This window comes from Grampus griseus, assembly GCF_964374135.1.
Source record: "Grampus griseus genome assembly, chromosome: 3".
Classification (NCBI taxonomy): Eukaryota; Metazoa; Chordata; class Mammalia; order Artiodactyla; family Delphinidae; genus Grampus; species Grampus griseus.
The window spans coordinates 172337429-172364294 of NC_139019.1; the positions used below are offsets into that span (position 1 = coordinate 172337429).

At 58.4% G+C, this 26866-nt stretch overlaps 1 protein-coding gene across 2 annotated transcripts; it reads right to left on the minus strand.

Annotated features, from left to right (window-relative positions):
* Positions 1-403: 403 nt before the first annotated feature.
* PTBP1 (polypyrimidine tract binding protein 1) lies at positions 404-12034 on the minus strand. 2 transcript variants are annotated; one of them, XM_082650649.1, is made up of 15 exons: positions 11948-12034; positions 9576-9606; positions 6684-6759; positions 6273-6445; positions 6046-6192; positions 5791-5961; positions 5590-5700; positions 5344-5518; positions 5088-5165; positions 4257-4405; positions 3078-3111; positions 2595-2687; positions 2274-2490; positions 1899-1976; positions 404-1800 (listed from the first exon to the last, which is right to left on the minus strand). In XM_082650649.1, the coding sequence occupies exons 1-15, from the start codon at positions 11953-11955 to the stop codon at positions 1668-1670; spliced, it is 1674 nt and encodes a 557-aa protein (XP_082506775.1). In that variant the 5' UTR covers positions 11956-12034; the 3' UTR covers positions 404-1667. The 2 variants fall into 2 exon arrangements, with proteins under 2 accessions (XP_082506775.1, XP_082506776.1); XM_082650650.1 differs by lacking the exon at positions 11948-12034 and adding an exon at positions 11189-11299.
* Between the last annotated feature and the right edge of the window lie 14832 nt (positions 12035-26866).

A 26866-nucleotide genomic window follows, 5' to 3' on the forward strand; every position in this document is an offset into this window, starting at 1 on the left:
GCGGGGTGGGGGGTCTGGCCGAACTCAGACGTGGGGCCCCATCAGACAATAAAAGGCGATCGTTGAGCGGGGTGCAGCTTTTTGGAGTGTCATTTCGGTCGCAGGGCCCAGCAGGCAGACCCGGCCTCCGGGGCCCTGCGCGCGCAACTGGGGACAGGGATCTGTCTGGTGGAGTGCAGATGTGGGGCCCCATCTCCAGGCCCCCTGAAACCCCCAAGCGAGAAGTGAGGGGAACAACACGGCTGAGTTTACACAGAGGAGGAAACAGCAGTGAAACAAACAGGCCCAATAAAGAGGGAAATCAAGTGCAGGATACAGAGAATTTATTCAGAGTCCAGTACAGACCGGCCAGACCACCTCCTACATGTGGACAGGAAAAAAGAGCCTACAGAAAAGGTAGGAGTTGTTATAAAATTGCTTTAATTCAGTTCTCTCCGCATTACAAGCCGGCAGCGGGCAGTGGCCTGCCATGCTCCTTACAATACTGAGCCTGTAATTGCTGTTATCAAAATATACATCTGTGTCACCATAAAAAAACCGCAATTGCTGCCCCTCACGTCTTACAACAGGTATAAAAAATTATAAATATTTACACCCTTGTTCCACCCCGACATGGAAACTTGAGGCCCAGGCCCTGAAGGAGGGCCGGCCAGCACAGGGCCTGCGCGGGGAGCCCCTTGGACCCGTGAGTGCAGGACAAGGCGGTAAAGACCGGAAGGTTAGGGCTGCTGTCCCACCTCCTGGGGTCCCAGCATTAGAGCAGACAAAAAACAGAAACAAAACTTTGGTCCAAAATTTGCAGGAAAAAAGAAACCCTGAAAGTTTAAGAGCACTTGTCCTCCGGGACAGAGGACAGTTGTGAGTAAGGCATCGGCAGGTCGCAGACGTGCCGGCCCCATTGTGTCTGCCCTGGAAATTAGATCCTGCCCTGCGACTCAATGACAAGGAATAAAATAAAAGTACAGTATACAAAGTCATACCACGAGGAGAAAATTTAGGTTACACTCATACCATTTTTATCATCTTGCTATATAAAACGTTATTTAAAACTATTTTTTGCATATAAATGAAAAAGATTAGAATATTTGGTCAACTGGAAATATTGCTAGGCACAGGTGTCTGCAGCTGCATCGAAGCATAATACAGAGATTATGGTGGAAACAAAGCTGAAGAAGCGACGGGGAGGGGCCCTGGGGCTGGGGGGGCAAATGATACAAGGATTGGGGGCGGCCACACCTGGCCACCCACGGTCTCCCACCGCAGCAGGCACACGATCCCATGGGAGGCCGACCCCCCCCCCCAGGCCCCCAAACCCCTACACGTCTGCTACCCCAAGATAGGCCCTGCCAGAGCAGTGGGTTTAAGGCACAAGAAAGCCGAGTGGAGGTTTGGGAGCGCCCGCCACACAGACTACAGAAGGCACGGGCAAGGGGCCGGGCTGGGCCTCCACGGTCACCAAGAGCCTGAGGTTGGCACCCCACCTCCCCCAGGTGAGCAAGTGAATTCGATTTAATTTCTTTTAAAAACAGGTAAACTGATTTCTCTTTAAAAAAATAAAATCTCTGGTCTTTTTTTAAGGTCACTTCAGCTGCTTTTTAAAGTGGCTTTTTTTCTGGAATGATGGAAGTTGTCGCCGGGTGCCCGGCAGGCTGGTCCTTGGTGGCGGCCTAGATGGTGGACTTGGAGAAGGACACCCGCAGGTGGTGGTTCTCACCCAGGTCGTGGTTGTGCAGGTCGATGAGCGCCTGGATGGCCTCCTCCACGGAGCCCATCTGGATCAGCGCCATTTTGCGGTCCTTCCTGCGGGGAAAACGAGGGGGACACAAGGAGGCGTGAAGGGCCGGGTGGGGCAGGGCAGGCCCAGGGGCAGCGGGGCGAGGGGGTGGGGCTGGGCTCACTGGAAGAACTTGAACCCTTTCACGATCCCGCCGTTGCTGGAGAAGAGAATCTTGAGGTCATCCTCAGAGATGGAAGGCCTGCAGGGAGAGAGAGGGACCTGAGCCACTCCGTGGAAGGTCAAGGCCATTCCCTCAAGACAGCAGCTGAGTGTCCAGGGAAGGGTGGGGTCTCCAGGAGCTTTTTAGGGGCCCCAGAAATAGGTTATCAGAAAATGACCATGAGCATCTGAAAGGTGCACTAGAAGCAGAGAACACACTCGGCTGGGCCTCCAGCAAGGCCTCCCTACGGCCTGTGGAAGCCCCTGGAAGCGGGAGCATCCCAGGAGACCTCTACAGGCACTCACGGGATGTTGGAGAGGTGCAGGGTGCACTCACGGGATGTTGGAGAGGTGCAGGGTGGCCGAGGGCGGGAAGATGTTCTGGAAGTTCTTGGAGCCGGGCTTCTTGAAGCGGTGCAGGGGCGAGTTGCCATAGTCCTTGGTCAGGCCCTGGTCCTCCTGGCCCTCACGGGGCAGCTGCACGTTCTGGTGCTTGGAGAGTGTGATGCGCACCGGCTTCCCGTGCAGCTTGTGCCCATTGAGGTGGCTCATGGCTGGGGGGGAAGACAACACAGGACCCACGTGACCCAAGGCCCCTGGCCGCCGCCGCCGCAGCCCTGCAGCCCCCCGGCCCGGTGGCCCTGCAGCCCTTACTTACCCAGCTGGGCCTGGCTCCCGTCGGCCATCTGCACCAGGGCGTTCTCCTTCTTGTTGAACAGGATCTTCACCCGCTGCACGTCGCCGTACACGCCTTCGAGGGCACAGGGACAGACTGCTGAGCCGCCCGGGCCCCGCGGCCCCTCCCCGCCGGCCCCGCGACCCGCACTCCCGCACAGGGCTGGCTCTCCCCGCAGCTCTGCTATTCTGCCTGAGAAGCTGTCTAGTCACAGGGAGCGTTACCGGGAGGGCTGCCTTCAGCAAAGAAGCCCTGAAATCCAGGAAAGGCCAATTGCCAAGAACCATCCTGCGGCTGCTACCGACACATCTACTCTGCCAATAGCATGCGGGGCCGTAAACCATGCTCTGGAGTCCAAATCAGTAGGCAAAGCGCAGCCCAGACAGCACGCTCGGACATCTCAGAGCGTGACAACCACCTCAATTACACGAAAACAAGATAATAAAAGTGGGAACGATAACATACCGAAAAGAATAAAGAGGCTTTGGGGTGTGACTCTCTTTAGAGGACAGCAGAGCAAGGCAGCGAGGGACAGGGAAAGGGAGAGGTCAGGGGGCGAGTTGGAATCGTCCACCACGAGGAGGCAGCCCCGCAGGCGTGCAGGTTGATGGATGATGAAGTTGTCAGGATGTTAATATTCAAGGGCAGGTTGGTTTCCGGAGAGCAGGGTTTGAGGGGGAATTTTGTTTTTATTTATTTATGGTTTTGTTTTGTTTCAAGCAACAACAGGAAGCAGAAGTACCGTGCAGTCAGTTGGCAAAGAAATTCCGGATCAGGGCAAGAAAAAAAATTGGGAAAGGGGAAGGGGAGAAAAGAAAAAAAGTAGCAAAAACACAGGTCAGTAAATACATAAGAAAACACGCGGTGTCCCATCAGTCAAGACCACACACACTACGAGCCACGCGCCGGGCGGACAGCAGGAGTGCCCCCCGCGGGGAGGAGACGGCGCCCGCCCGCCCCCCCACTCCCCCAACAGGCCCTCCAGGAACTGTCTCCCCGGGGCCCGCACCAGGGCCTCCAGTCAGGCTCACTGGGGTGGCTGTTAGCAGAGAGCTTGGCTAGAGGAGCTGGGACAGGGCTCGAGAGGCCGCAAGTCACACATGCTCCGACAGGCAAGAGAGCAGCTCATTAAAATAAACAGGAACCCCGTCTCTCAAGAATCAAAATATCTCGAGCCTTTATCATTTCATCCCAGCTCCCTGAGCTGAACTTGGCCACCGAGACAAGCACAGGCCTGGCTGCCACCTCAGGGACCGTGGCTGGTGGCCTTGGCTTGCACCCCCTCCCCAGAGGCGCCCCGCAGGCCCCTGCAGACCGAGGTTGGTTGGGCTCGAAATTGCAAAACTGCTCTCATGAACACCAAATACTTCAACTCTCAGCATCATGGAATTAGGAACGTACATTGAGGTATTAAGGAAAACAGGAGGACTCCAAGCGCTGCGGAAAGGACGCAGCAGTGAGTGACATCAGTGCAGAGAGGAGAACAGCGTGACACCTGCAGGCACTGGCCAGGCCAGGGGACCCGGCTCCAGGGGCCCCAGTGCCTGGGGGAGGGGCTCAGTCTGCACTAGGACCTGAGAGCAAACTCCCAACTCCTACTTCCGAAGTAGGAGTCCGGAAGGACAGCCTAGAAGAGCCACATACCTCGGGGTTGAGGTTGCTGACCAGCAGGACAGCATTTCCTGCCCCTGCCAGGCCTGGGATGGCGATCCGGCCCGCCGCTGCTGCCGCTGCCGCCGCCGACGGGATGGCCAGAGGAGCCAGGGCCCCGTGCACGTTAGGGACGGAGAGGCCTGGAGGGAAGAGGCAGTCAGATAAGCAGCGGCGCCCACCTTGTCTGAGACAAAAACGCGGGTCCTACCCATCCTCATGCAAACGGAGACACGTAGGGGGTGGGGTGGGGGGGGGAGCGGCTGGCCCAGCAGCACAGCACGCCTGCGGCTCCTCCACGCTTCTCGTGGCACAGACCGTGCTGGCTTGACCGTCTACATGCGCCAAATAGCACAGAAAGCTCCAGCTCCTCGGATGCAGGATTGAGCCCAACGGCCTCGGCCGTGCTCGCATGCAGGTGCCCGTCACCATGCAAATGGCACGCCGGGCGGGACAACAGGCTCAGGACTGTCACGTAGGTGGGCGCCTGGCCCCCGGGAGGGATGCTCAGGTGTGCCCACCCAGCTCACGCCGCTCGCTTACCAGGCCACTTAAACGCACCTACTAGGGGCATATCCCTCCAACCACCGTGCGCTGGTCCTCACGGGCGCTTGAAGGGAACCAGACCAGAGACTGGGGGGTCAGCGGGCTCTCTGCATGGCCCTGCCCTACGACTGCCCTGTCCAGGCCCCGTGGGGAACCTGGAGGCCTGTGCCCAGGAAGGTGGGCTCCCCCCGTGACTGCGCCACGTCGGCTGCCGTGGAAGCAGAGCTACGGGAGAGGTGTGGCATGCAGAGGCGGTGGTGGGGACGAGCGTTTGAATACCTGCGGCTTGAGGAATGGCAAAGGTGGGAGGGAAACCAGCTCCTGCGTATGGAGAGGCTGACATTATACCAGGCGCACCTAGAAACAAATGAGACACTAATCATCGCACCCACGGGTGCGAGCCGGCTGCCAGCGCCCCACTCGGTGGGTTCTGGGCTGGTGCTGTGTGGGCATCCGGGAGACGGGCGCCTAGGACCGAGCTACGCGTCCTGCCCCCCACCCCGCCCCGCTGCCATCCCACCACCGGGCATCTTACCGAAGGCTGCGGCCATGGTCTGGTCCAGAGAGGGCTGGCTGTCGCCGGATGGCAGATCGGGGCGTGTATAGTCGCGGCTCTTATCGTTGTTGTACTTGACGTTGAGGCTGGTGAGCTTGGAGAAGTCGATGCGCAGGGTGCAGCAGGCGTTGTAGATGTTCTGGCCGTCCAGCGACTGCGGGGGCAGCAAAAGGGCTGTGAGTGGGGGCCGGCAGCCGGCGGCGCGGCTGCCCCGGGGCCACTCACCAGCTTGGCGTGCTGGGCGCTCGCGGGCTCGGCGAACTGCAGCAGCGCCTGGAACTGACTGTTCTTGGTGAAAGTGATGATCTTTAGGACGGTGCCGAACTTGGAGAAGATCTATGGGAAGAGCACGGCGGAGGGATTGGCCTCAGCCCGGAACCAGCCCCTCCCGCAGGCTGGTGCCACCCCGCCACCCCCCTGCCTCACCTGGTGAAGCACGTCCAGGGTCACCGGGTAGAAGAGGTTCTCCACGATGATCCTGAGCACTGGGCTCTGTCCAGCCATTGCCATCCCCGCGTCCACCGCCGCGGCCGACGCAGCCAGGGCCAGGTTTCCCGACTGGACTGAGTTCACCGCCTGCAGGGCCGCCTGGGCCCGCTGTGGGGGCAGAGCCGTGAGTCCCATCAGCCCCAAGGCCACCGCCCACCCCACCCCCCTCCGCCCGCAGCCCAGGGCGCGCACTGCCTGGTTGGGCGAGCTGTCTGTCTTGAGCTCCTTGTGGTTGGAGAACTGGATGTAGATGGGCTGGCCGCGCAGTACGGGCGTCACCGACGTATAGTAGTTCACCATGGTGTTGGCAGCCTCCTCCGTGTTCATCTCGATGAAGGCCTGGGGGGGGGGTCGTGTGTGAGCCAGGCCTGGACCCGGGAGGCCCGGCGACCACCCCAGAGAAGGCCTAGGCCTTGTACCTGGTTCTTCCCTTTCAACATCAGGAGATTGGTGACCTTCCCGAAGGGCAGCCCCAAGGAGATGACCTCTCCCTCAGTGACGTCACTGGGCAGCTTTCGGATGTGGATCACCCTGGAGGGCACGCCTGTACTCCTGTTGTCCCCTTTGAACTTCTTGCTGTCGTTTCCATTTGCTGCAAAAAGATGGTGTGCATGGCACGAGGCACTTCCTGGCTCCCCTAGAGCAAGGGACCCCTCTCCTGGTATCGGCTTCCTCCCAGCTCTGGGAGGCTGCTGGGACAGGGAGGTCTCCACACCTGGCTCCCGGGGAAGTGAGGCTCAAGGTCACCAAGGCCAGGACCAACCAACCCCAAGTGCGCTCCTCAGAGACACAGAGGAAGTGCTCCCAGGTAAGGCTGCAGTTAGGGTTACCTGTGGAGGCCGAGTTACTGCTCATGATAAAGGGTCCGTTAGTGACACAGGCAGAGAAGAGCTCGTCAGATCCCCGCTGGAAGAGAGGGGCGGGTTGGAACCGAGCCGCATCTTCACCGCAGCGCCCCCCAACCCTCCCTACGGGGGCCCAGTGGTTCTGCACCCAAGACACAGCTCCTTTCCCCACCTGCGGAGCCCCTGGGGGGTCTTTCCCCAAGCAGGGCCAGCGTCTCGTCCCCTACAGGGGCTCTGCGCGGCCCGTCCCCCCACCCCCCGTGCCTGGGGTCTGCACGGGCTCAGGCTGGCTACCCCGAGGCTCGGCCGTCGTGCTCTCAATCACGGCAGAGCCACTCAAGGCCCACGAGGACAAAGCCCCCTTGTCACACACACTGCAGCCACCCGCTCAGCCGCAGGAGTCTGTCCTACTTTCCAGTCTGAGGAAACCGGAGCCCGATGACCAGAAAGGCCACCTCTCCAGGCGGCGGGCACCTTGGTGACAAACAAGAAGCTCCCCAAGTACCCAGCCCATTCTCTCTCCAGAAACGACTAGTTGACTCATTAATCTCAATGCAATTGAATCAACTCCCAGAACCAGGTAAGATCGAGCCCAGGGTGAAGAAGCAGACGGGGGCCCTCCTGCCGGGTGAGCACAAAACCCCACCCGAGGGGCAAGGAGACCCCACTGGGTCTGGCTCCCCTCAACAACTTCCGGACACGAAACCGGTGGCCTGAGAAGAATTTCCCTGCCCTAGGTGCCCCGCGGCCTCCCGGCAGAACAGCAAAAACCAGCCTTTCTCAGGGCCAGACCCTCCAACTGCCATTTTCGCCAGCTCGTCCCTCCTCAAGAACACCTTATCTCTGCCCTTCCCTCAGGCCAGCTTAACTGCCACTTACAAACAAGGATGCCAAACACCCAGGGTCCTTCCCACCTTCCCGTGGTCTAGCACCGAAGTTGAGTGGGACACTCACACCCCACCCTGCCCCTCGAGACAAGCTGAAGGAAGCCAGGGAGGTTCCAGGTCTGCCCCTCGGGACAGGAATCGGGCACATGGCAACACTGCTGGGAGCAAACAGGATGCTCTGGGCCACCCTGGCTGCTAGGCCACCTGCTACGGGCATGACCCTGAACCCAGACCCCACGCCGGGCGGGCATCTACTCCCCAGGGCTCAGGGCTGAGATGGATGCGCAGAGGGCCAGCACCTGAGCCCGTGGAGAGGCTGCAAAGGCTCAGACTCCTGCCTGGTCTTAGAGTCCAGAAAAGGACCCAGAACCGCAGACCACTTACGGGCTGGAATTTGTTATAATGAAGCAAAATGTTAAAAAACCCCAAGCACTCCAGGTTGATCTGACCCGTCACGCCCCAGCTCACTTTCACCAAGTGGACCCGGGCGCTTCAAGGCTCAGAGCAGTAGACCAGCCCCAGCCGTGAACGAAGGGCCACATGAGAACCCAGGCAGAATGCCCCTGAGCCACCGAGGACAGAGTCTCCCCTGCCTAAGTGGTAGGAATGTGGACTTGGAGCCCTGACCCGCCCCCTGACACACAAAGGGCCCCCGTCCAGAGCTGGACAGGGACGGGGCACCCAGGCAGATCCCACACACCGGCTGCACAACCTTAAAAAGAACATCTCGGCTCCTGTCTCTGACAGGTGACAAGCAGGGCCGGGATTCCCTCAGGAGTGGGGCGTTCTTGGCCCCAACCATGTTCTCACAGCAGACGGCCTGGCACGCCTACATCTGCAGGGTCTGTGGGGCAAGCCCCACCCATTTGGCCGCCCATATCCCCCAGGCCTCCCTCCCAGACGCCGCCCCCTCCCCCAGCACGGGGGGGGGGGGGGGGGGGAGGCGGGCAGGCGCACGTGGTAACCAGTGGCTCCACAGGAACAGCCCACTGGGGCACAGCCACTCTGCAGGGTAGAAGCCTGGGGGTACGTGGGCCAGTCCACAGTGTGGGGGAGCTCTTCCCAGCTGCTGCCACAGGGCCCCTGCCCTGAAGTCAATTCAGCACCAACAGCAAACGACCACCGCGCCAGGAACAGCGCCTAGAGTCCCCTTGCTTCTTCATTGATAGCTTACACACCAACACCCCTGGCGCCTCATTTGGGGCCCAGCTTATCCTGAACCTGAGGGAGAGGACCAGGCTGCCCTCCCGGTGGGTCCCCCGGTGCACGCACCCTACAGGCTCAGGGCCTCTGTCCTGTGCAGCCAAGACCCCCGGGGCATGGGACGGAGGAGACAGCCCCTGGAAGAGGTGCTCCGGCTGAAGCGGCCCCCAGAGAAGCAGGGGGAAGGTCCCCGTGCCAATCACAGCACTCCGGATGAAGTCCCTCTCCCTCCTCCCGCCACCAATCAGGTTTTATCTGCAAGAAGATCGGGACAAGCGGTGTGCAAAGACAGTCCGCCTGGGAAAACCGAAACCAGCCCAGGCACGGCGGCCACCAGACCAGAAACCAGCTGCTACCTGCTCCTCAGGACACCTGGCCACCTACGGGGCTCAGGACACACGGCCCGAGGGGGGACACTCTGCCCCCGCCGTCCTGTTTCTCTGAGCAAAAATTATCTGAACGAGGACAGCCTCAGAAGCAGCCTGGAACTACCCCAGAGCCCCCTGAGATTCTCTGGTCCCCCCCCCCGACTAGCTGCTTGAGGTGCAAACAGACTTCAACTTTACCCACACGAAACCGAGGACAGAAATCCCGTCACCCTGCCGCGCATCCCACCTCCAACCGCAAGCCGTTCTGAGCTTGAGGGCAGGGCAGGGGATCCAGAAATCAGACTGCTGAGGGGCCGCCCACCCCCCGCCCGAGGCAGGCTGTCCAGCCTAGGAGCAGCAAGCCGGGCAGCCCATGGTGGGAGCGGGCGGAAGGAGGAAGCAACGTCACAAGCGCCTACCTTTGTACCAACTGCTATGTCTGGGACGATGCTGCGGAGAGAAAAAAGGAGACGTCAGCCAGGGCGCCCGCCACATCCCGGCGCCCGAGCCCCCGCTCGAGGCCTTCGTCAGCTGGAAGGCCGGGGCAGGGAAGCGAGCCGTCCGCCCTTTAATCGCCACTTGAAAAGGAGCCATCATTGTCCTCCGGCTCCCTCCCGGCAGGACCCCGGCCCCGCCTCCCGACCCGTCCAAAGACAAAGACACCCCCCTCCACAGGCCCTAGGAGAGACACTTGATGCTGGTTAAGGTTCAGGTGCTGCTGTTTGCTTTCTAGAAACTGGCAGTGCTTGGGGGACGTTTCCAGCAGAAGGCAGGCCGGTAGAAAGGCAACTCAAGGGCCCGAGATCAGAGCTCCGGGCCCCACGGGGCCGAGAAGGGGGCAGCTCGGTGGAAAGGATCAGATAGAGCTGACACGAGTTACTCATCAACCGGGCTCCACGTGAGCGGACTTTCTCCCCCCCCCCTCGCAGAGCAGGCCCCGCTACGAAAGGCGGGGCCGGGGGAGAGCACAGCTGCCCCGGACTCCTGGGTCCTGCAGCCCAAGCCCCACCCCCCACCCCCGGACAGCAGAACCCTCCGAGGTCGTCTATGTAGTGAACAAAAACTGACAACAAACTAACGACTCCCAAAATATCAGTTCAGGAGAGAACTTAGCCAGCAACGCCCCTCACAAGGTCACCTGGCCTCCAAGGCCTGGCGGTCCCGTGACCAGAGCCTCTCATGATGTCACACAACATGTCCCCCGGCCCAGCCTCGGGCCCGGCAGAGGGCCCCGGGGCCACCGGCTGCAGGATCCCCCTCGGGCTCTCAGGGAGGGGGCTCCCACCACAGCCTCGGCTCGGGACCTGCCCCATCCTCACCCTCCGCCTCTACGGCGGAACCTCCACCTCTTGCCCTCAAAAACCTCACGGGCCAGCGACAACGACTTTTAAAAATTTTAATGAGTCAAGAAAAAACTTCCCAGAAAGACAAACAATGAAAAGTACGCAGTTTCCCAACTGCTAACCCAGGCCGCCTGGCGGCTTCCTACTCCCAAGCGAGGGCTTCGGACACAGCAAGTATTTTACGTAAAACGGCCTTTCTGGGAAAGATTTTCCGACCTTCCAAAAAGACGTCAGGCCAGTGCTCGCTTCAGCAGCACATATACAAAAAGACGGCAGACCAAAAAGGAGCTGCACCCGGAGACCAGGCCCGGCTGCCTAGGTAACACCACCACCGCCAAGAGACTGCAGATGCGCCCCCAAACCAGATTACGGGGGGCGATGGAAAAGACAAAACTCGAGAATTTGACCAGACGGCCAAGAAAACCGAGCACACGGCCCGCTGGCTCGGGAAAGGGTTCTCTGGGCAAGTCCACCCCAGCCAAAGCGGAAAGCAGACCACGAGGAGATCAAGTTCCTCTTGCTGCAGCAATTTTTCTAAAAGGTTGGCCTCAATTCAGGTTGAAACCTATCATTTCAAACCCGAGACACCGAAGGCACGTGACCCTCCGAGCACTTTTAACCGCCCGCCCCGCCCGGTCGGGCCCAAGAGAGAAAGAAGAGCTGGTTCGAAGCACCCCACCACAAAATACCCGCAACTGCCCCTGAACGCTTCCCACGGGGTGCCAGACGGGAGAGCGCAGTTCCACCGGGTTCCACCCCTTCCCGAGAACAGAGCCCCGGCCGCCGCGCGGCCCGGTCCCCTCCCGCCCCGACACCTCGGCACGCGGGGAGCGGGCTCGGGTCCCGAGCCGCCCCGCCCCCACCGCGCCCGGGGCGCTACCCCGAGACGCCGGGCTGGAACAAAGGGGGCGGCGGAGGGCCCGCGCCCTTCCGGGCAGGAGGGCGGCGTCTCCGGCCGCGCCCGGGCCCGCGGCGGGCGGGGCAGGCCGGGGCAGTCCGCGCGGCGGGAAAGCCCGCGCACGCGCGCCAGAGCTGCCGGGAGCGCGCGAGCCCGCGCACGCGCGCGGAGACCATACGGGGCGCGCGGAGACCATACGGGGCGCCGGAAGGGCCACAAGACTCTCCAAGGGCGGCGCGTGCGCGCAGAACCCGGACGGGAAGCAAGAAGAGCCGCGCGGCCGCCGCGTGCGCACGGGACAGGCCTCGTTGGCACCGGAAGCGGGCAGGGCTCCCCCGGACCCCTGCCGCCTCGCGCCCCTGGCGGCCCCCTCCAGGGCCTCACCCGCGCCCCAGGCCGGGGGGAAGGGAGGGAACCGGGCGGCGCCCCGGGCCCGGGGTGGAGGCGGAGCGGCGCGCCAGGACCGTCGCCCCGAGGAGGCCGCGGCGGCGACGAGAAAGAGACTGGAGCGCGAGAAGGACAGGGGGTAGAGCGAACGAGTACTACTCACCCGTCCATTGCACACACAGGAGACCCGCGGGGGACGGAGTGGAGGCACCGGAATAGCAGGAACCGACCCAACGGCTCTGAGTTATAGACTCACAAAATGGCGGAGACGCCCGAACACGTCCCCCGCGCGCTCTGCCCATTGGCTCCTGCCGCGCAGATGGGCGGGGCGAGCGCCGCGGGACCCCGCCAGCGCCTCCCAATGGCTAGGAAGTCGCTCGAGGGGTGGGGCCACAAACAGTGGCAGGCGGCCATTGGGGAAGATGGCCGTCCGTCAGGGCTCGAGGCGGAAACGGCCCGTGGAGTCGGGGGAGGGGCGAAGAGGTGAGGCCACGTGATTGCGCCAGAGCCAGTGAGCGAGCTGCCCTCCTGCGTGGGGCTTTGCTGGAGAAGCCATCTTAGGAGTGGGTACGTGGCGGGTCAGGCGGTGGGAAGCGTGCTTCCCCCAGGCTGCCGCCATCTTGCAAACGGGCAGAGTCCACCTCCACCTCGGGCGTGAGAGCAAAGGGAGGCGCGTCGCCATCTTGAAGTAGGGCAGGAAACCTCCAGGGCGCCACCTTGCTTGTGGGCACCTGGCCGAAGTCCATTTCGAACTTAGACGTTACCCTTAGGTTAGCACGCGAACTGGCGGCGGCCTAACGCGTCCCAGAGGCGCCGGGGTTGTTTCCACTGCTGGCCACCAAGCTTGTGGCACGATGTGGCCACGGGTCGCCCCTGACTGTCCTTTGTTTGCCCCAGAGCAGCGAAGCCCGACCACGGTCTCCTCGCCTGACTGCAGGAATGGGAAAATTGAAGCCCGGGGGGGGCACGGCGGACGCCGCCCTGCCTGCCTGCAATGGAAGGAAAATGAGGCCGGGGGCGCACGGACAACACCGCCGTGCCTGCCTGCAATGGGGGGGAACTGAGGCCCGGGGCGCACAGAGCAGACTCCGCCGTCAAAGGACGTTCAGGACTGGACGGGCCTCCATCCCAGCAGCAGAACACTCCAAACTTATCTCGGAGAATGCTGATTCCAAAAAGAGTTGAACAGGGTTGTGGGTGATAGGGGAACCCCGGGAAAGGTGCCGGAAAACAGGGCCAGCTGGGTGGGGCGAGTGGGGGGAGGGGCAGGCGGAGTCAGGGAGGCCGCGGCAGTCCGGTACCCCAGGCTTTTGGAAGCATCCAGGAGATGATGGGCATGCCGGGCTTGCTTGTTCCCAGCGTGGAGCAGACGTTCAATAAATAGAAGAAATTATCCTGAATATTGTTTGCTATACGTCTCGTGCAGAAAAAAGGATTTTTAATTGGCACAAGCCTAAAGAGGGAGAATGACACTTGTTGTTTCCGTAAGTCGAGGTCAGGCCTTTGCTCCCGCCTCTTCGGTCGGTTTTAGCTTGGGCGGAGTCATGGCAACAGCGTCCATTTTAGGGCCGCGCGGGCCTGGACGGAGCCCAGAGACCGGGGCTGCCGAGCCAGAGGGCTTTCTCGGATTAGGGGCGGCTGCCGATTTTCACGGAGGCCTCCGCCTTGCACTCCTTGGCCCCTTCTTTCGCCGAAGGCCATCTGAAGCCCAGGAATGGCTAATCAGGAGTGTCCCGGTGGATTTAGGAGAATCCCCAACGCATTCCTGTGGATTTGCTCCCTCCAGGACTCCTGTCGCGCTCCGCTCTGGGTACCACCAGGGGCAGTTGCTCATCTTTGTTGCCTCGGTTACTGGTGCCAGGGATGGGCCCTCTTGACAGCAGGGAGGATGGTTGGAGACATGGGAGTGTCGCAGCCCAGAGGGAGAATGTTGGTGGACCCTCCACCAGGTTCCTAGCACGGATCTAAATGGTCGCAATCTATTAAAAGCCATTTCTGCTCACTGCCCTCCAGGCTTTGCTCAGAGTCAAAGCCCAAGTCGACCTCGTGGCCCCACAGACCTCTCACCCGCAGCCGCCTTTCTGGTTTCTGACCGCATTTACACAGGCCTCCTTTAAGAGGTTGTTCCCTTCTGGAAGGTTCCTCCCTAAACCCACTCCCTCCTTTTACTCCCTGCCCTGGGGCCTTCGCGCAGAGGCCCCCTCGTCAGTACAGTCTCCCCGACCTCTCCCTTAAAACGGTTGAGGATTTCTTTCTCGCCTTCCACTGGAACACGAGGGAGAGAAGACAGCCCCTGCCCGGATCGGAATCCACGCTGTTGTTACCACCTTTACAAGGGCCACAAACCAGGCGGCGTGAAACAACACAGATTTATTCTCGCTCGGTTCTGGAGGCCAGAAGTCAGAAATTGAGGTGTCAACAAGGCCGAGCTCCCTCCAGAGGCTCCAGGGGAGGGTCCTTCCTGCCTCTTCCGGCTCTGGGGGCCCAGGTGTCCTTGGCTTGTAGACAGGTCCCTCCAGTCCCTGCCTCTATTGTCACATGGTTCTCTTCTCCCTGTTTCTCTGTCTCTCCTGTTTGTGACTCTAAAAAGGACCCTTGCCCTTGGATTTAGAGACCACCGGGATAATCTCATCTCAAGGCCCTTAATCTCACCTGCAAACACCCTTTTCCCAAACAAAGTCATGCTCACGGGTTAGGGGATTAGGATGCAGACACACCGTTTTCGGAGCTGTTCGTCAGCCCAGGACAGCACCTGGACCCTGGACCAGCCATGAAAGACTGCTGGCAGACCTTCCATGTCTGCAAGGGGGGGGGGGTCCAGGGAGCCCCCAGGCCCTGCATCTCAGTTGGATGGATGCCCTGGTTTATTGGAGAAACCCGGCTCCCCTGTCTGTCTGCTCCCTGCTCAACCCTTCTGCCCGCCGGCCAGCTGGCTCCCTCATCAATGATTTAGGGTGAACGTGGGTGTGTGATCCCCTTGCAATTGAGAATTTTGAAAAGGATATCTTCTGTGGCAGGGGCAAGGGAGGTGGGTGGCAGCCAGATGGGGGTGGAGGGCCAGCATCCCAGGCCCTGGCGGGGGCGGGTGGGGGGAAAGGCTGCTGGGTTTTATTTCTCTTTACAGATCTGATGGGGCTGCCTCAGTTTACCCCTTTGTCAAAATAAGGGGCAGGGTTAGGCCAGTGCCCCCTTCCTTCCCACGGGCTTTCACTAGTGTTTCAAATGGAAATGGCTTAATAGTCTCGGAATATTTGTTCCCTGTGTTTGTTTATTCATTGCCTTGATTACAACAGCCGTAGGGCCTGGGTCCAGGGTGGGTGGGGGCCTGGGTTCCACATCTCCCCTCCCCTCAGAGGCCTCCTAGCCTCTTTGACCCATTTTCCAGATATCTGTGGGACTGAGCTGGGGGTAGGGGGTGCCAAAGAGGCTACCCTGCAGCCCCTCCAAGCTGGAGCCCCCCCACCCCAGTCCCCAGCTGAGGGGCCGAACAAAACGGTTGGCTCGGGCCTGGGAATATTCACGAAGGAATCTGTCTCCCGCCCCTTGACGGGGGTCCTTGGGCAACAGCTGACTCCACAGCCCCAGGCCCTCAGGCCAAGAAGCAAACCTTATCTGCCCAAACCAGCAAGCCAGCCTCTCCCCGAAGGACCCACTGTGTCCCCAGGCCCTGCCCGGAGAGGGAGCTGTCTCTCTGCCCTAAGTGCCTCCACACCCACCGCCCGGTGCACACCCTTGGGAGCTCAGCCTGGGCTGGGTACCTCCCTCCAGGCTCCAGTTTTAAGTCTTGGATCCTCTGAGTAGGAAATACTATGTTTCCTTTTCCCAAGCCCAGAGAGGCTGGGTGAGCTCCCTGGGCCTCTCAGCCAGGAAGAGGCCCCCCTGTGGTTTACCCAGGCTGCTCCGCCTTTATGGGGGCACCAAGGAGGGTGAGCAATAGTGTGGCCGGTCCTCAAATGGTCAATGTAGAGTTACCACCTGACCCAGAGATTCTCCTTGGTATCTGCCCAGCAGAAATGAAAACACACGTTCACACAAAACCTGAACATGCACGTCCACAGCGGCACGATTCACAACAGCCCAAAAGCGGAAACAACCCAGGTGACCATCGACAGGTGAAGGATAAACACCACGTGTCCCTCCACACAAGGAAAAGTCACTCAGCCACGCAAAGGGGCGAAACACCGACACTCGCTGCAACGTGGACGGACCCTGAGAACACGATGCTCAGTGAGAGAAGCCAGACGCAGAAGGACACACAGTGTGTGATTCCATTGATGGGAAACGTCCAGAACAGGCAGATCCACAGGGACAGAGAGTGGATTCCTGGTTGTCAGGGGCTGGGAAGTGGTTGCCAACGGCTGGCGTTTCTTCCCCCGTGATGAAATGTTCTAAAATTGATCGTGATGATGGTTGCACAACTCTGTGAATAAACTGAAAAACCACTGAACTGTGCACTTTAAAAATGGATGGGCAGTGTGGTTATGTGAATTATATCTAATAAAGCTGTTTTTAAGAAATCATTAGGATGAAGACCGGAAATGCCAGCTTTGGCAAGGATGGGGCAGGGGGAACTCTAAACGCCGCTGGGGAGGGGGAAGCAGTGCAGCTGCTTTGCAAAACAGCTTGACAGTTTCTTGAAAAGTTGCCTGTATGCCTCCCCTAAGGCCAGGCCCTCACGCTCCTGCGTGTTTACACAAGAGAAACGTGTAGAAATAGTCAACAAAAGCCTGGACAAGAATCTCCATAGCAGCTTTTAAAAAAGTACGGAACAGACAAACACTGGAAAGAACGGAAGTGAGCAGTGCGCAAAGGATGGAGACGTGCTGTGCGGAGGGTCTCCGGCACGGGGGAATCCACGCGGCAATGGAGAAGCACAGAGACCAGCCGGGTAGACCTCTGTTCCAAGTATACAAATGTAGTCCAACAGCAGGCAAAATGCACCGACAGTGCCAGAAATTGGGATAGGGCGCTCTTGGGGGTCAGTGGCTGAGAAGGGCAGGTGGGGGGACCTGGGGACTCACGGGAGTTCAGTTCGCAAAATGCTTTGTGATTGGGGTGCTTTCCTGCATGTAAATCGCAGCTCAGTAGAAAGTCTGCTTAGAAAATCCTGTTGATTCTCATCATTCTCACACTCAGGGTCTGTGAAGTCACAGCAAACACTGGGTCGGGAAGCACGGAACCCCGGCTCCTGGGGGAAATGCGGGTGAGAGTCCTGCCAGCCTTTGGTCACAACAGTGTCACCAACCCGTCACACATACCTTGTGTCCCGCGAGTTTCTGTCTGCAGCCTCCTTATTTAACATATATTGATTCAGTAGCCAGCAGGGCTGTAGAGCAACTTACGGCAAATACTCGCATTTTATCCAAAAGGCACATCACGGCTTTCTTGTGCTCAGGGACACTTGGGGGCCAAAATCACCCACAAAAAGCACTAAATGTAAAAACTTTTAGTGCCCACCTGCTCACCGGCCACAGGACATCTCTGTGGTCACAGGAGGGGCCAGCGGGCCAGCCTGGAGGACAGCTGTCTCTGGGCACTTCTTTCTGCTGCACCTCTTTGCGGGGCCAGAGCCCCCCCTTCCCAAATGCCCCTCGCGGCTTCTCAAGCCCCACACATGCTGTGGCCGGCGCTGGGCACAGAGCTGAGATTCAGCCACACTGCGGGTCATCTCCCTGCTTCTGGACGTGCGTGTCGGGAGAGGTAGTAGAGGACGGAGCAGGGCCCTGCAGGGACTGGAGGGGGATCCGGGAGGGCTTCCTGGGGGAGGTGTGTCAGATGTGGTGAGCAGAGGGAATGGCACTGAGGGAGGAGAGGGTCTTAGGGTGAGGCGGGGGCTGGCTGGGCTGCCCATGGATTCAGGGTGGGCAGCCACGCAGCGGGGGTGAAGCACCCAGACACGTCGTGTACCCCTGACCGAGGGAGTGTCCCGGGGGGTCGCCAGGCACTGAAGCTGCCCCAGTGCAGGAACAGGTGGGGATGGGGCCTGGACCACCCTCCCAGGCTCTCTACCTCTGCAGAGCAGCCAGGAAAGCTGCAAACATTAAAACAATTTTTTTTTTTTTTTTGCGGTACGCGGGCCTCTCACTGTTGTGGCCTCTCCCGTTGCGGAGCACAGGCTCCGGACGCGCAGGCTCAGCGGCCATGGCTCAAGGGCCCAGCCGCTCCGCGGCATGTGGGATCTTCCCGGACCAGGGCACGAACCCGTGTCCCCTGCATCGGCAGGCAGACTCTCAACCACTGCGCCACCAGGGAAGCCCAAAACAATTTTTCAATTGAGATAAAATTCATACTATAAAACTATACATTTGAAGAGTCCAGTTCAGTGGCATTGAGTGGCCACTGAACAGCCATTGTTGTCTAACCATCACCTCTATCTAATTCCAGAACATTCCGTCACCCCAAAAAGAATCCCATCCCCATCAGCAGTCATCCCCACCCCCTCCTCCAGCCCCTGACAACAAGGAGCCCACTGTCTGTTCTCTTTGGACTTGCCTGTCCTGGACGTTTCCCATCAGTGGAATCACACCCTGTGTGTCCTTCTGCGTCTGGCTTCTCTCACTGAGCATCGTGTTCTCAGGGTCCGTCCACGTTGCAGCGAGTGTCAGTGCTTCACCCCTTTTCACGGCTGAGTGATGTTCCTGTGTGTGCATATGTGTATACACCACATTTAGTATTCATACGTCAATGGAGAGTCGTTTTCCCCCCCACTTTTCTGCAGTTGCGAGCGTGTGTGTACAGGTTGTTGCATGGACGTACGTTTTCGTTTCTCTTGGATAAATCTGTGCTTGTTTCCAGCAGCTGCCGTAATGAATGATGCAGATGGGGGCCTGAAACAACCAAAGTTTATCCCCCTGCAGTTCTGGAGGCCAGAAGTCCAAGATCAAGGATTCAGCAGGGCTGGTTCCCCAGGCCTCTCTCCTGGGTCTGTCAATGGCCATCTTCTCCCTGTGTCCTCACGTCGTTGTCCCTAATCTCCCCTTTTTATAAGGACACCAGGGATTAGGTATCATGTTGGATTAGGACCCATGCTAATAATCTCATTTTAATTCAGTCACCTCTGTAAAGACCCTGTTTCCAATAAGATCTCATTGACAGGTACTGGAGGTTAGGGCCCCAGGATATCTTATTTTGGGGAGGGGGTGGAGGGCATGACACGATCAGCCAACTATAGACCCTCCGGAGTGGAGTTGCTGGGTCGTATGTATGATGATTCTGAACTTAACCTTTGGAATAAGCATCAGACTGTCCAGAGTGGCTGCCCCAGCCTACGTGTCCAGGGCTCTGATTTCCCACGTTCTCTCCATGTCTGTCTTTATTGGTGAATTTCCTCAGTTTGTCTCCACGTCGTTTGTCTCCTGGTACCCCTGCGGTACCAGGCCCTCCAGGCTGTGGCGGTCTCACGAGCTCTCCTGGAGGGGGCCCCTGAGCAGTCGTGGGAAGTCCGGGCTGGGAGTCCTGCAGGATGTCCCCAGGCTGGGTTTGTGCAGTGTTTTCTTGTGGTTGCACCGGGGCCATGGGTTCCCCGGGGGGAGACGTCAGAAGGGAGGTGCCCTTCTCACCCATCACCCCAGGGGCCCCTGCTGCCGACCTTGACCTGACCTCCTGGCTGCTCTACGGAGGGGAGGGGGGGGTTCCTTCCCCTGCACGCTGTCCTCCTGGGAAGTGTCTCTGTGTGCAGCCCTCACACAGGGCGGGCCTGGGGTCTCTCTATCAAGCCACAGCCCAAAAGGCCCGGGGACTGCTGCCGGGCACCAGGTGTGCCGAAAGCCCGGGCCTCCGGGAAGGTGAATGACAACCCCATGCATGACTGAGGGCAGCAGCAGGAAACGGGGGCGGGTGTGTGGGGGTGGCGCAGGAAGGGGCTGGGACTTCACTCAGGGGCCACATCTAACCCGGGGGGGTGCAGGGGGGGCGACACTTGGAGGGCTGGGCCCAAGTGTGGAGGAGGGACCCACAGAGACCCCATCAGAGGCTGAATCGTGGTCCCCAAAAGCTGTCCACATCCTGACTGCCAGCACCCATGAACACGACCTTATTTGGAACCAGGGTGGCCAGCTGCCGCAGGAAGATGGTCCGTCATAGCCTGCAGAGGAGCCGGCCCGCCCGCACCTTGACCTCACACTTCCGGCCCCCAAACTGTGAGAGAAGAAATGTGCGCTGTTTTAGGTCACCCGCTGCGGCTCTTGGTGGCAGCAGCCACGGGAAACTCACTCTGTCTCGGGGAGGTGGGGGCTGGGCGGGCGCTTGCAAAATTCATGACAAGGACGATGTCTCGATACGGAGGGAACGTGAGCCGGGCTGTAAGCGATCCCGAGGCCACCTGTTCACCCGCTGCCCGCCTGTCCTTGGGGTCATGGAGCCGCAGGCACCGGCTGGGTCAGGGCTGCCCGGGGGGTCCCGGCCAGGTGCGGGCACAGGGGGTGCTGCAGGAGCACCCAGGAGCAGAGACCCTAGACCCAGCCTGGCAACCCCTGGGGCTGCCTCGTCTGGAGCCTGTTCTGGGAGAGTCCGTCCCCGCCTTGTCCAGACCTTGGCCTCTGACCCTGGGCAGGTGTGAGGCGGCTCAAAAGGCCAAACCAAGTTCAAGTCCAGAATTAACTGCAGGAAAGCAGCCGCTCTCACCTGCGGAGTTTCTGCCCCAGGGGACACTGGGCCACATCTTTGGGACATCTGTGGTCATCACCATGGGGGGCTCCCGGCATCGCGTGGGTGGGGGCAGGGAGGCCGCTCCACACCCCACAGAGCCCGGGACACCCCACAGAGGATGCTCGGAGCCGAGGAGACTGGCCCAGACCCTTTGGTGCCTTTGCATGTTTTCTGGGACAACGGGGACCTGCAGAGGGATGTCAGCTCAGATAAATGAAATGCTCTGGGGTCTCTGCAGTCCTGCTCCCTGGGGGCAGGGGGTATTCTGGTAAGAAGTTAATTCTGGAAGGATCCAGGAGGGGGGAAGGACTGTGCCCCCCCCAGGCAGGCCGTGGGACTCCAGGACAGAGGAGCAGCAGCCCTCGGGTTTCACGGTAGGTAACACATGAGACCCGTGAACCTCGCGGGAGTGACATCAGTGGCATCAATAGTTTATAGCGGGAAACGGACACTTGATCCCGTGTTGTGGCCAGCTGGCTCAGGTGCCTCAGGGCCGCCTGCCGGGGAGGCCCCTGATGACCCACCCGGGGGACAGGATGGGCCCCTTCTCAGTCTGAACACCCCAGCCGGCGTTTGGTGCCATGGTTTTCAAAGAACGCCCCCCTTCCTGGAGTGGAGACGTTATGTCACCAATCTGTTCTCGTTTTGACAGGCCACGGGGTGGGGGCTGCTTGGTGCTCACCCAAAGGGGACGGAGCCAGAGCACTGGCTCCGCATTCCTCTGCATCTCTGCGTGGACACTTCTGCAAAGACGGACAACCAACCAACAGGCACGTGAAAAGATGCTCAACCTCATGAGGAGAACGCAAGTCAGACCACAGTGACACGGCACCTCCCGTCCATGAGGGTGGCCACCACCCACACGGCCATCATCACCCACCTACGAGGATGACCACTGTCCACACGGTGGTCACCTCTGGCCCACAAGGGCGGCCAATGTCCCCACAGCAGTTACAAGTGTGGGCCAGGGTGTGGGGAGGCTGGAACCCTTGTCCACAGCTGGTGGGAGATGAAACGGTGCAGCTGCTGTGGATGACAGTGGCCGTTCCTCCAAAGGGTAAAAATAGAGTTACTGTGTGGCCAGCAATCTCATCGTAGGAATTCCACTCCAGGAAAATGAAAACAAGTCCGCATAAATACCGTACACAAGTGTTCACGGGAACGAGGTGAACGGCAGACAAAAGGTGGACCCAACCCGAGTGTCCATCAAGGGACAGATGTGTCCCTCCACACACGGGAACATCACTCAGCCACGCAAAGGGGTGAAGCCCTGACACAACAACGTGGACGGACCCTGAGAACACGATGCTCAGTGAGAGAAGCCAGACACAGAAGGACACACAGGGTGTGATGCCAGTGATGGGAAACGTCCGGAACAGGCAAGTCCACAGAGTTAGTGGTGGTCAGGGGCTGGCGAGGGGATGGGGTGACTGCTGATGGGCACGGGGCTTCTTTTTGTTCCTGAGCATTTTGTACGTATTTTTTCTGACTTTAAAATTTATGTATGTTAAATACTCATTCTACACAATTAGACAACCAAACAGAAGAAAACTAAAAATCGTCTGTAACGATTTTTAGTCAACAATAATTGCCTTTAACATCAGAGGTTTTCCCTTCAGAATATTTCCTGGATCTATTTATGCTGTACGGGAAACGTGTACGTGTGTAAACATAGATGTGCAGATATTTACATATCTGTACGTATGTATGTATACATACAATACATATACACCGTATACATATGTATATATATGCATATATATATACATATGTATATATAAAATTGGGATCACGCTAATATTTTCCAAAACTTGCCTAAAAATTACTAAGTGTCATTGTAGCAAGTTCACACAACCCTGGAAGAATAAAAGATAAGCGTGCAAAGCTCTTCTTCTCTCCTGGTCCTGGCAGATTCCTGCTGCTCCAAGCCCACACTGCTCACTTCCAGGCATTTTCCACATCCCAGGATCTGAGGGAATCATACGATCGTTTTTCTATTTTATAAGGTGGCACCATGTTCCTGGCTGGTAGGCAGTTTCTCTCCTGTGGTTTTTAAATGGTCCTCAAGTCTTTCGTATCCATTTCTCATTGATACATTTAAAAACCAGCTCAGGGAGGGGGTCTCCCAAGCTTAGGCAGGAAAACATTTAAAAATAGAGTTGTAGGGGACACGGGTTCGTGTCCCGCTCCGGGAAGATTCCCACATGCCGCGGAGCGGCTGGGCCCGTGAGCCATGGCCGCTGGGCCTGCGCGTCCGGAGCCTGTGCTCCGCAACGGAACAGGCCACAACAGTGAGAGGCCCGCTACCGCAAAATAAAATAAAATAAAATAAAAATAGAGTTGATGCAGAGAGGGAAACAAATATCCCAGGAATCTGGAGGTAAAACTGTTAACTGTTGTTACATGGAGCAGGGTTTGTTTTTTTTTTTGCGGTATGTGGGCCTCTCACTGCTGTGGTCTCTCCCACTGTGGAGCACAGCACCGGCAGCTCGGCGGCATGTGGGATCTTCCCAGACCGGGGCACGAAACCACGTCCCCTGCATTGGCAGGCAGACTCCCAACCACTGAGCCACGAGGGAAGCCCGTGGAGCAGGTTTTTAAATTCTTACTTGGTACTTTTATTCTGTTAACCAAGGAGAGAGATATGTCTCCTTGTTAAGATGGTTCCCCTTCATTTTCCTTTCCACTTATTTGATATCCTGAAACTTTCCGGATGATACTAACGTGTCTTCTGAAACATCGTTTTTGTTGTTTTAATGATGGTAAAAGAGACAGAACATGAAATTCACCATCTTAACCATCGTTAAGCGCACAGTTCAGTGGTACTAAGCATATTCACATTGTGGGGCAGCCATCCCCACCATCCATCCCCAGAACTTTCCGGAAACATCTTTTTTTTTTTTTGGCCGCACCCTGTGGCTTGCAGGATCCCCGTTCCCCGACCAGGGATAGAACCCAGGCCATGGCACTGAAAGTGCCGAATCCTAACCACTAGGCTGCCAGGGAATTCCCTGGAAACATCATCTTTAACTAGAGCTGGATCATGGTTGAGATGCCGAACGACCTTGGCCAGCCCCTGCCGAGGCCACGCCCCTCACGTCCTTCCCTGGCCCCTCACGTGGGTGGCTGAGCTGGTTACTCTGAACTCACTCGGGACTTGCGGGTGGGCCCAGGTCTGCGCACTCTGGCTCTGTGCTCCCCAGTCCCCCAGCCCTGCTGACCTGGGACCTGCTGCCTCCCCCGGGGTCCTCAGCGGCACCCTGCAGCCAGCCCACTGCCCCTGGGCCTTCCTATCAGAGCATCAGAGCTGGACAAACAACCAGAAAAACCCAGAAGGCCTGGGGTGATCACCTTTCCTTCCCTACGATCCAACATTCTTAGCTTTTTTTTTTTTTTTTAAAGAAATTCACATTTTGCAACCCACCCCCACCCCAAGCCTCTCTGTGGAGCCAACAGGGTTTAAATTCCCGCCCATTATCCTGGAGGAACATTCTAGAAGCAGTTGGGCCAAGGAAAGCCCCACCAGCTTCCATCACCCCTGTTTTCTTGGCGATTTCCTTTTTGCTGAAGATAAAATAGGTCCCAATAATAAAAACAAACGTACCGAGAGGCTTGTATTTATCTCCAAAGCACGGCCTCTGGACTCCGGAATGTTCTTGTGTCATTTCCAGATATTGTATAGGGTTCCGGCAGAGACACGGGGACACAGCCGGGACAGACCAGGCCAAGGCTCTAATAGAAACACAGCTTTTAAATCCCTGTATGCCACTGACAACCTGCGAAGTTCACGGTTATTTCTCCCTGGGAAAATCTGTCTCTGGAACCTTCCACGGGGGTTCTCCTACGCCCCAGACCTTGAAGAATTCAAACCACCAAGGACTCCCCGCCCAGACCCCCAGGTCCCCTTACAGGGAGGCCGGCGGGATCACAGAGATCTTGACCCCAGACAAGGAAGGAAAAGTCCTTTGGTTCCCCAGCACTGTCTTTGATAATTTTCCCCTTTTTACTTCCGGTTGAGGAATGAGGTATTAAGCCAAAGAATGAAAGAAAACCAGGGGGAGGGTTTACGGCAGTTTTAATTGCTTTTCCAAGGTTGTTAATAATTGTCTTGGTTGCCTCGTGGAGCGCAGAGGCTGGGGAGAGCCGGGGTGGGCCGGGGGTGGCCTCCATCCCTCAGCGGGTCCTGGACTGGAGGATGCAGGCCCAGGGCCCCACCCGCGAGGGGGAATGGCCGCATTCCTAGCATTCCTTCTCTCCTTCCCACATTGTTTGTTTGTTTGTTTTAAATTAGAAGCCGCCAGGAACTCCTTTTGCCTTTTGGATTCTGCTGTCCTAGAACCACCGCCTGGCCGAGCCACAGAACCTTCTAGCGCCCTCCCAGGCCCACCCCCCCAGAGACACCCACGCTGTGGGTTATCCTGCATCTCAGTGTGCGCGGCGACCCGCAGGACCTCAGGCCCACGGAGCAGGCTGCCTCCCCCGCCCGCCCGCCCCGATCTCCCCGTCAGGACCTCAGCGCTCCAGCCTGGACTGCTCTGCCGCCTCCCCCCACCCGTTACGCCCCCCACGTGGCTGTGGGCGGGAGGAGGATGGAAAGGAGATTCTGCCGCTTGCAGAGCAGGCTGGGTCACGGAGGACACCAAGGCCTGGACAAAGGGAGGGGGCAGAATTTCAGACGCCAGGTAGTCAGCTGACATCCAGCTTGCCGGCGAGGAAACCGAGGCAGGGGTTACCACCTTCAGTCCGGCGGCCCCTGCAGCCCCTCCACTGAGTCCAGGCTCTATCCCCAGCACCCAGTGGGCACCTAAAGAGGGCCAGGCTGACGGCGGTGGGGCCGTGGGGCCGGCGGGCAGTTTGGGGAGCTGTTTCACTGCCCTGAGCCTCAGTGGTGTCACCTCTAAAACGCGGGCAAGGTTCGCCCCTCGTGGGGCTGCGGTGCTCTTGTCTGCAGACCCCGGCCAGTGCAGTGAGCAGAAGCCCCGCCTGTGTGACCCTGACCTCCTGACCTCCTCTTGGAAGGAACAGTAAGACCAAACCGGATAACACCTGTCAGGCCTCAGGGGGCTCCGGCCCTCAGGTGGGACACCAGCAGAGTCAGCGATTGCTGTTGTAGAAATGGGATTGTTTCCACGAAATTGGAGAATCCTGGGCAGGTTCACGCGCACAGCAGGTGCTCACGCTTGGGGCCTTTATTATTGCCCCGAGCCTATCACCTCTGCCCAGCACAGGGCGGGCACACAGCCAACGGAACTCTGACACTGAACAAAGGAAACCTCATTTACAGTGGAGGTTTCCCTACCCCTACCCCTCACCCCCACCCCTGCAGACTCCAAACATGAGGAAGGTTATTGCTTCTCACCAGCAGGAGAAGGAGGCATTTCTCCCCGCACGGCAACAGCCCAGCCCAGCCAGCCACAGACTTCACAGCCCAGCCAATGAGAGACCATCACAACTCAGCCAATGAGAGACCACCATAGCCCAGCCAATGAGAGACCACCACAACTCAGCCAATGAAAAGCCACCACACTCCCAGCTCCGAGTTTCCTCCAATGGGCTCTTTGTTTACAACAGCCCCTCACAACTCCCTAGTCTCTATAAAAGTTTCCTTAGGTTTGTTCTACAGACTAGCCTGTGGCTTCCTGGATCGTGTATCCAGGATTGTACCTGTTTGCCGTTCCCGAATAAACCCGTTTTGCTGTTAAGATATCTGGTTGTTTTAGATTTAAGGTCAAGTTTATGATCATGGAGATCCCATCTGGGAGTAAAGTTGTTTTGAGCATTTTTAGTCTTTTTTTTTTTTTTTTTTTTTTTGCCACTCCGTGCTTCTTGTGGAATCCTAGTTCCCTGACCAGGGATCAAACCCAGGCCGTGGCAGTGAAAGCTAACCTAACTACAGGACCTGGCGGTCCTAACACTGGACCGCCAGGGAATTCCCAGAATTGACCATTTTTAAGTGCACAATTCAGTGGCAGTACATTTGCAATGCTGTACAATCATTACCTCTAATTCCAAAACATTCCATCTCCCCAAAAGGAACCTGGTCCCCATCAGCAGTGTCTCTCTCCCCCCTCCCCAGCCCCTGACAACCACCAACCCACTCTCTGTGGATTGGCGTGTTCTGGACGTTTCCCATCAGAGGAATCACACCCTGTGTATCCTGTCTCTGGCTTCTCTCACTGAGCATCGTGTTCTCAGGGTCCATCCATGTGGGAAGGGGTGTCAGGGTTTCACCCCTTTACATGGCTGAGGGACGCTCCCGTGTGTGGAGGGACCACATTCGTGAACCTGTCCGTCCATCGATGGACACTTGGGTTGTTTTCACTTTGGGGCTGCTGTGAACAGCTGTGAACACATCTTTGTTGGAACACCTGTTTTCAGTCATTTGGGGGAAAGGCCTGGGACTGGCGTTTCTGGAATGGACGGTAACTTATGTCTT

Bases quoted from the DNA above. Each gene is read 5' to 3' on its own strand.
- PTBP1 (XM_082650649.1), bottom strand. The intron at 5,519-5,589 runs GTGAGTGGCCCC...CTGCCCCCGCAG, and splicing joins GCGCCCAGCACGCCAAGCTG to TCGCTGGACGGCCAGAACAT. The intron at 2,688-3,077 runs GTATGTTATCGT...GTGCCCTCGAAG, and splicing joins AAGCCTCTTTATTCTTTTCG to GCGTGTACGGCGACGTGCAG.